Source organism: Hylaeus volcanicus, chromosome 2 (genome assembly GCF_026283585.1).
Source record: "Hylaeus volcanicus isolate JK05 chromosome 2, UHH_iyHylVolc1.0_haploid, whole genome shotgun sequence".
Classification (NCBI taxonomy): Eukaryota; Metazoa; Arthropoda; class Insecta; order Hymenoptera; family Colletidae; genus Hylaeus; species Hylaeus volcanicus.
The window spans coordinates 16418334-16427627 of record NC_071977.1 but is presented as its reverse complement, the minus strand read 5'-3'; the positions used below and the strand labels follow the sequence as shown (position 1 = coordinate 16427627).

The 9294-nt window shown below is 42.7% G+C and overlaps 1 protein-coding gene across 5 annotated transcripts; it reads right to left on the bottom strand.

The window, feature by feature from the left end:
- Positions 1-4707: 4707 nt before the first annotated feature.
- Positions 4708-8432, bottom strand: LOC128872737 (uncharacterized). Of its 5 annotated transcripts, XM_054115728.1 has the most exons (9): positions 7543-8432; positions 7338-7440; positions 7018-7221; positions 6595-6916; positions 6115-6194; positions 5964-6035; positions 5758-5896; positions 5310-5636; positions 4708-4902 (listed from the first exon to the last, which is right to left on the bottom strand). In XM_054115728.1, the coding sequence occupies exons 3-8, from the start codon at positions 7105-7107 to the stop codon at positions 5584-5586; spliced, it is 756 nt and encodes a 251-aa protein (XP_053971703.1). In that variant the 5' UTR covers positions 7108-7221; positions 7338-7440; positions 7543-8432; the 3' UTR covers positions 4708-4902; positions 5310-5583. The 5 variants fall into 5 exon arrangements, with proteins under 5 accessions (XP_053971703.1, XP_053971701.1, XP_053971704.1 ...); XM_054115726.1 differs by having other exon boundaries at positions 5418-5636; positions 7338-8432; XM_054115729.1 differs by lacking the exon at positions 7338-7440.
- Between the last annotated feature and the right edge of the window lie 862 nt (positions 8433-9294).

Sequence of the window (9294 nt, the reverse complement as noted above, 5' to 3'; positions counted from 1 at the left end):
GGACTTTTGGGCGTGCGAGGGAAGTAAATCACACGGAAGTGCGGATTGACGAGTGCTCTTTGAAAATTTTTGAATTGTGCTTTCTTTTCATGATTTCGGTTAACGTTTCGAACGAGTAACGGCGTAATTACTCACAGCGGTCATTCACGTGTGTTGTGGGGTGCCAGTGTAGTGCCGTGTTTACGTTTCGCGCAGCGGTTAAAGCGACGAAATTCGTTACGGTCGGATAACAGGTGAGTCAGAAATAAAGCTCATCACCGCGAAGGATATCGATCTACGGGATTAGAATTTCGAATTACGGTTAACGGTTAACAATTTCGCACGAATGTCGGCGGAGGACGTTGCGTGGGTGAGCAGGTTAGAACACGCGGAAATACTAAAGGAATTACTGCAACGCGGGTTATCGATTCGGGGCACGGATCCAACGTTAAGAAATCGGCTATTACAAAACCTTCGTTTCGAGCGCGAGGAGGCTTCGGGGCCCGGTACACCGTCGTCGGACATGGCCGAAAACATGAACCGCGGGGTAGAACAGAATTTACTTACCAAACGTCGAACAATTGATGTTCTTCTTCTTCTTCTTCTTTTTTACCGATCTCTGATAATTACCTATGATAATTACCTCATCTTTTCTAATCTTACGTGTTGCACGGGTAAAAGGGCATGAGTGCGAGGAAGAAAATGCTTGGGCGCGAGAGAGAGAGAGAGGGAACCCGCGGGACCCGAAAAAACACCCCCACTCCTGCGCCCCAAGAGGACGGTTTCCCCCACCCTTATGCGTTTATTTCGTTACATGTAAAATTTGCGTTTTTCTTTCTTACCGACCAATGGTGTCCCCCCTCTACCTTTTTTTTTTTTTTTTTTTTTTTTTCTACGTGAGGAAATGCGTTTACGCACGCCCCCTCATAAGGAGGGGGTAGTGTGGGACTCGCCCCTTGATTTGATATCAAGGGGAATACCCACTAAAACGGTGGCACCGCCTCGCATTGGGGAGGGGCACCGGGATCTCTTACGAACGCTACCGGTGCCCCCCGCGCCTCTCCCCCCGCAACGAAGGGAGGAGCGCCATCTCCGGTGGGGAGTGAATACCTCCCCACCTGACCGCGGGTGCCACAGCCCGCGGTCTCGCCTGTCCCTTTTAGTCGCCTCTTACGACAAGCAGGGATTACTGTGGGCGTATTCTGTTCCCCGACCCACAGGGAAATATGCCGCTATGGGGCCAACGGCCCCCGCGGCGCAAGCGCCGGGCATGTTCCAAAGGAGTGGGGGGGGCGTCGGGTGACGAACCCCCCCCCCATGCCCAGCGGCCCTGCTCGCAGTCGGCGAGCCCAAAGCTTGAGCTCGCCGGCTACGTGTGCAGGGCCGCCCTACGCGGCAGACTGCCAGGAGGAGGTGAGGGTTTACGGGGGGGGACCAGTCCCCCCTGCGGCAGGGGCGGCAGCTAGCCGCCGTCGCCTGGCCCGCCTCAACCTCCTCCTCTCTATGCGAGTGGGATCGGTGCGCTCCCGATCCCGCTCGTCATCCTCTTTCCGCGAGACAGTAGTCTCGCAGAAGGAGGACACCGCGTTCCAGGACCTCTCCCTCTCGACCATGGCCGAAACGACGGCCGGGAGCGAGAGGTCCCCTCCAATAGCTAGGCGGAATGCCCGCCTCTCTCGCGAGAAGGCCGGGCACTCCTCCAGCAAGTGCTGCGCGGAGTCCAGCTCCGCGCCGCACTGGTGGCACACGGGCGACCCCTCCGCCCCCACCTTGTGCAGGTACTCACCGAAACAACCATGTCCGGTGAGCATCTGCGTGAGCCGGTAGGTGAGTCGCCCGTGTCGGCGGTCCAGCCAAGCATCGAAGCTCGGCAGGACCGCCGCTACCGTCCTCTTTCGGGCGGCGCCGCTCTCCAGGAGCTGGCGCCGCCACTTTTCTTTTCCAGCTGCCACCTTTGGCGCCGGTAGGCTTCGACCGCCTCGTCCTGCGGATCGCCCCCGTTCCGGCGGAGATCTTACACACGCCGATACACGTCGGCGTGTGCCTCCGCCTGGAAATCAAAGGGGACGACCCTCGCTAGGACGGCCGCCGCCTCGTGGGAGATCGTGCGATACCCGCGCGCGATCCTGATGGCCATATGCCGCTGCACGCGGCGCAGCAGGTGCCGTCCACGACGGCAGGCCACCAGGTCGCGCGCCCATACGGGTGACCCGTATAGGGCCATGGATCGCACGACCCCCAGGTAGAGGCGGCGGGCCTTCTCTTCCGGCCCCCCGAGATTGGGTAGGAGACGACCCAACAGGGTCGTCACCGCCTCAATTCGGGGGACCAGGCGGTCGAAATGCCCCTCCCAGCGCCACCGGTCGTCCAGGTCGAGGCCCAGATACTTCATCCGGCCCCCGACCCGGACAGCCGCATCACCCACGCGGATCCAGGTCTGGGGGACCCGCCGCGTCAGAGGTAGTCCATGAGACATGACTACCTCCGTCTTTTGCGGCGAGATCCGAAGCCCTAGAGCCTGGATCCTCGCGACCACGATCGCGGCCGCTAGTTCCGCCAGCCTGTGGACCCTGGTCCCATCCCGACCCACCGCAATGATCAATGTGTCGTCTGCGTAGCAGACCACAAAGACACCGGGTGGGAGGAGCCCGCGCAACACCGAGTCGTACCCCAAGTTCCATAACAGGGGTCCTAAAACGGACCCCTGGGGCACGCCTCGGCTGACCCTCCGACGTATCGGCACCTCGCCTCTGCCAGGGTACTCGATCCACCTGTCCGACAGGTAGTCGGCTAACACGACCCGTAGATATGGAGGCACTCCGTGTTCTCGGAGCGCCTCCCGGATCGTGCCCCAGGGCAGGGTGTTAAATGCATTGGCGATGTCGAGACTAATCGCCAACGCCACCCCACCCCGGGAGACCGCCCGGTCCGTGAGGGCATGAACGTGGTCGATCGCATCAAGCGTCGACCGGCCCTCGCGGAAACCGTATTGGCAGCCTGCCAACTGCATACTCCCGTCGGACAGGCCCCTCGACAGGCGGGCAGCGAGCACACGCTCGAAGAGCTTGCCCGCCTCGTCGAGGAGGCAGATCGGCCGATGCGCGGAGGGCGAATCCGCGGGCTTTCCCTTTTTCGGGATAAGGACCATCCGGGCCTGCTTCCAGGCCAGCGGAACCCGCCCCGGTCCCCCCTCTACCTTAACGACCGTAGGTAATAATTGAATCCTACTTTACCGACCGTGGGTAATAATTACCAACCCCCCACCATTCGTGCCCCCTACCCCCTCGCAGCCCCATGGCTTAGAACCCGCATACCTTTACTACTCTCGAAAATTAAGTTTTGATTTTGTTTTTCGCTAGAGGATAACGACCTTCATATCGAATAAAACGCTAATTCATTTATTTACTTCGGTTTATTTGAACGGTAGAAATCAAGTCAACCAGTGGCGAATGTGTTCATTGCAGCGTCACGATCAACGGGCTGTAACATTTTTATTTTTCTATAAATCTTTCTATACAAATTTATACATCATACTAAGATAATACTAGAGATGTGTGTAAAATGTCAAATTAAAATCTTGCATACTTTATAAGAAACGAAAATGATAAAGGAGCCGCGGAAGAAGGAATTTCCCATTTAATATAATTATTGTTATATGGTGAAAATCAAAATTTCCAAAAACATGTATCCACAATTAAAGCCTGTAGTTTACGCATATAAATTTTCATAAATGAAAAACAATATTTAGTGTGGTAAATTAAAAAAAAACATTTTTTCAAAAATAAATTATTTAAATAAATAAATAAACAATTTCTTCTACCATGAGTAAACTACCTATTTAAAGACGCATAAATTAAGAACAAAATTTTGTTCTAGCTCCTCTAGTTTTCTAGATATTTAAAAAAACATGGTTTTCACCTCCAACTTTAGGGGCTGTTTTCAGCCCTTCCACATGGACGATTGCCGATAAAAAGAAATACGTGTCAAATATTTGTTTGAGAACTACCTACCACATAAATTTGATCAAAATCGGCGCGTAACAGTTGGATATGTTCCCTTGTAAGTGTCAACGAAAATTTCCTTGATAAATAAGAAATTAAAGAACAAGAACGCTACCATTTCTGACAGATTCATAATATAATATTACGATATCAGTTGTTCGTGGTCCGGTTTGATTGATTTTGGTTTTATTCGAAAGCTTATATGCGATTTACATGAGAAAAGTGCTTTTAAATTTAGAAAATATTGCAGGCGTGATGAGATATTACAGTTATATTATTGATGAGACTTGGCGTCGAGACGCTACCGCGTCTCTAGATAATATTAGTTATGTATAGCCCAACAGTATATTGTCAATGACATTCTTTTTTATTTTCAATTCTTCGACGAAACACGGTACTCATGACGAAAAGTAAGGCGTTATGCAGACGACCCGTAAAAATTGAAAAAAGTCAATAATTCAACTTAGATTTTAGATTATATTTGCTTGTGACAGTGTAAAGCTATAAATGGTAATTAACTCCTCATTTCAATCTTATTTCCATAAGTCTTCTTTGAGGAAGATTATTATTAAACATTTTAATGTTTTTTTTCAAATTCGTCTTACAATCAGTAATGGAATATTTAAGGATTGTAAGGGAGGGACGTCGGAGGCGTAATCCGACACACCCCGACTCTCTCCACCCCACCCTACCCATGTTCCCCAAGGGAAATTAATGTTAGTAGATGTCAATAAGAATATTTATATTTATGGTTTACGAAGTGTAACATGCATGGTAACTTTATCGTTCCATATAGGACATTGTAGGCAATTACATTGTTTGACACATGGTAAACAGAAAACAATTTGTGTAGCTTTATTAATAAAACACATTGTGCAGTGCCCTTCTGCGTGATCAAGAATTTCAAAAAGGACAGCATCATCTAAAAAAAAATGTGCTCAATTAATGTTGTGTAATATGTACATCAGTACGTGCATACAAGGTGTTTGAAAAGGCTGAAAAGTATTTGTATATTGGGTATCAGATTTTCGGTGCGAGCGGTTTGAACCGACATTTCGTTGTCGTAGGTCTTTCTTCGTACTTGGGAATGTATGCGAAGGTTTGCATATGTTTCGAAAGTAAACTGGTTCGATGTCTTTAGCGACAGTTGGTTTCGTATTCGACTCGAATTTCGTTTTGAAACAGATGCATACCTTCGTATAAGATAGTTGCTGCAAGAAGCCTTGTTATATGTGTGTGAGCGCTTTCGACGCACTCCCGAATGCGAAGAAAATACTACGACAGCGAAAAATCGATTCGATCTGCACATCCTAAAAGTCAAATATGTACCCAATTTCCTATCGCAAGTATCTTGAAAATTAAGCTGCGGATTGCAAAATGGTAAAGGAAGTTCAAGTTTTATCATCTTTTGGTACACATCCTGTATATATAAATTACCATCAATGTTACTAGTGTCAATTTCGTGGTTAAAATTTTGTGCATTTTGTGATGCATGGAGGTCACTTTCTATAAACATTTCAAATAATCTCCGAGTCAAGCAACTGCTTGAGTGCGAGTGACTATTTGTGTCTACGACTTCGATATCGGCTTCTCTAGTTTCGTTCTACTCTCTGTTTACACCATTTTCGAGAACCGGCAATTCATGTTCCCTGCAATCTGGAAGGATTGAGAAACGTTAAGGAGGTAAACATCTGAAATAAAACTATGAACTATATTCACTTCTTCCATTAAAAAAAAAAAGTTATTTTCGAAGAAGCAGCTTGTTTAGCAGAATTACACAATTCACAATTCAGAAATAGTATGTAAAGATAATCTGATGCGTTCCTGTTTTCGGCTTTCGAGGAATCCGACGATATTGAAGAGCGCATTACATAATACTCTTCTACTTCTTCTCCTATACGTCCGTTGTATTTTATCTTTAACAGCATTTTATATTTACAATTACTGATAGTACTTACTGTACAATACAACAAATTTATTTACCGTTTTCCATTGGACTATAAGCTGTTTTAGCAAAATGATCAGCATCTGCAATCTCGTCGTCAATATCTTCATCTGCGCAAAGAATATTGTAATTTTTCGTGGTAACATTAAAGAACTTTGCGTGAAGAAACAATAAATCTAAATTACATACTTGCCAAAGTATCAATTTTATTAATTTGAAAAATTCTGTCTCCATAATGAAAACTACGTAATAACTCTTCCAAAGATAATCTACAAAGTTATGTAAATCAAGATTAAAGATATATGTATGTATACACACATGTAAACAATGAAAATAATTATTCTTACTATAGAACGAGTGAGATGAACCTTCCAGTACCATATTCAACTTGAGCTTTTGCTATTCTCTTTCTGCGATTAATATTGGTATACGTACGCGGTCTTTGACATGCTATACCGTTTGTAACCGATTCAAATCAAGTTCTTGATCGATGAGAAGGTCTCTTACTTTTTCTAAAATTTATTATATTCACATTGAACCACATATTGCGGAATGCTTCGAGAAACACTAAGAATAACGTTAATATAGTCACTAAATTACAAATAGATTCATCGTACTTATTATAAATGTACTTTATATGTAAATAACGAAAATTAAGAAATACAGTACCCAGAAATGTCCAAACATTTATATTTTGTTTTCCGAGTTTTAAACCGGCAATATTATGAAATGATTCTGCAATATTGTTAGTACGCACTGGACAATTGCGCACGCTAACATGCGATGCCATCTTCAACCAATTAGTTCGCATATAGGCCATAAATAAAAGAACATTAGGAAAATTATTTAATACAATATCCACCTCCCTTTGTATAATTACTAAGCCTTCCTGAAATTTCGTTCCAGGTACTAAAGACAGAGACATTGCCATACGGACAACACTATTAGGTGCATTAGTCAAACCAAGCTTGCGCCACTTGCGAAGAATAGCCTGCAACATAAAAAATATGAGAAAAATTTAACTTTCTACACAACAACAAATTACATATTGTTATTATACATTAATATACAACTTTAAATAGTACCACAAACCTGACAATAATGGAACCAGCAGCCATGGATATTTGCATTAGGGAATAATTTACTAACAGCTGTTACAGCTGCCATTTCGTAGTCACTCATTATGAACTTTATATTACTTCACAATTCAGGAATTAAATTAAATATTTCTTGGCATATAGCGGTGTACAACGAAGCCGTTCGTTTTTCGCACAAAACAAGTATAGTCGCAATACCCTAAAGAAAACAAATTCCTTTTATATTACTTATACAGGGTGGGGCAATAACTATGTCCACTTTAAATATTGCCGTTATTTTTAATAATATGAAAAAATGTTATATACAAAACTTACACGGTATAGAGGGGGGCATATTACGACATAAACATTTTCTGCATGGGTAGAGGTATACAGGAGATTTCAAGGTCATCTCTTTTTTTTTTAACGGAATGCTATGCTTTTTTTATCGCAATGTAGTAGCCAGTGTTGAGACGACATCAGCAAGTTATCATTGAAAGTCAGGCAAGGTCAAATGTGGTAGTAAAATAAACTTTCTTACATTAGAGGAGATGCTCGAAGTGGTGACCGTTCGCGTCAATGCAAAGTTGCAATCTTCGTATCGCTGCATCACGTACATGTCTTATCGTTTCTGAACTTATTCTAGCACATGCTGCAATTATCCGTTGTTTCATATTTTCTGGTGTAGTGGGTACTTCTTGATAAACAGCATTTCTAGCTATACGCGATGTATTGCTACGACATAAACAATGTTACAAGACCATTAGTTTATGTAAAAGTGAGAGTCTGTGACATAATACAGCATGTGTTAGAATAAGTTCAGAAACGATAAGGCATGCACGTGATGCAGCGATACGATGATTGTAACTTTGCATTGACGCGAACGGTCACCACTTCGAGCATCTCCTCTAATGTAAGAAAGTTTATTTTACTACCACATTTGACCTTGCATGACTTTCAATGATAACTTGCTGATGTCGTCTCAACACTGGCTATTACATTGCGATAAAAAAAGCATAGCATTCCGTTAAAAAAAATAGAGATGACCTTGAAATCTCCTGTATACCTCTACCCATGCAGAAAATGTTTATGTCGTAATATGCCCCCCTCTATACCGTGTAAGTTTTGTATATAACATTTTTTCATATTATTAAAAATAACGGCAATATTTAAAGTGGACATAGTTATTGCCCCACCCTGTATATCAGTTATACAGAGTGTCCCAGCCTAACTGTTACAGACCTGTAACTCCTAAACTATCGGCCATATGCAAAATTTCAAATATGGAAAATATTTTACCATGCAATTTCCATATTTGAAAATTTGACACTCTGTATATTACATAATTGCTTTTACATTATCCGTAAAAGCAATTAGCATAGTCTGAGGTTTTTTGTAAAACCTAAAAGTACGAACAAATATTATTACATGATTTACTACTATTTACACAGATTTTATTACTTTTACTATACTTACTGCAAATGTGCCATCAATGAACAATTCTTTGGCTTTGAATAAACTTTTCAACAAACCATCAGTTGAAAGTATTATTGCACTTTCACCTATTTTTGATTTTGCAAAATGAATTTTCACATTTTGTAGAGGTTCGTAACTTTGTAACCCCTGGTACAAAATTTCTAATGTTTGTGGAATTTTTGGTTTGTTACTGGCTCGTATCTTTTGCAAGGTTGGCCTTAATGTATTATAAGAGCAATATGACACACTTCGAGACACTTCGAGTACAACAAACGCTAAATAATTAATCGCGACAATATTGTAATGTTCGTTGGCTACGCGTGGCGTGCGTTGCATGTAAAAAATAACATACGATGATCTTGAAAAAACAAATAACTGTGAACGACTTTATAAAGCAAATGTATGATTATTTTAAAGATACCGATGAAACATCTAGAACAAATATACATATACACTAGGATATGTAAAACGAAGAAACATAATTTAAATTCTTTATATTGGTATATATACGGAAAACAGGGTTTATATTATCGAATTCGTTTTATCTATTCCCAATTTCGCTAAAACAAAACTGGCCTATCGATCGATAGTGTTTTGTCTCAGATTCATTAATGTACACATGTATGTGATTAACTCTGGATCGATTGGTTTTTGCATATAAAGAACATATAGTTTATGTTCATTTCTATACTTTATATTCGTTAAATAATAATCATATATTCTAAAATTTGGTGGTTTTAATGGCATACCTCTATGAATACGATAAAAATCTGGAGATTGCATTACTATAATACAAACGTAGTTAAATGTTTATAAT

Coding starts and splice junctions, on each gene's coding strand:
- LOC128872737 (XM_054115726.1), bottom strand. CDS start 7,107: ATGAGTGACTACGAAATGGCAGCTGTAACAGCTGTTAGTAAATTATTC. Junction 6,917..7,017: donor GCTGGTTCCATTATTGTCAG/GTTTGTGGTACT, acceptor TTTATGTTGCAG/GCTATTCTTCGCAAGTGGCG. Junction 5,897..5,963: donor TTATAGTCCAATGGAAAACG/GTAAATAAATTT, acceptor ATGCTGTTAAAG/ATAAAATACAACGGACGTAT.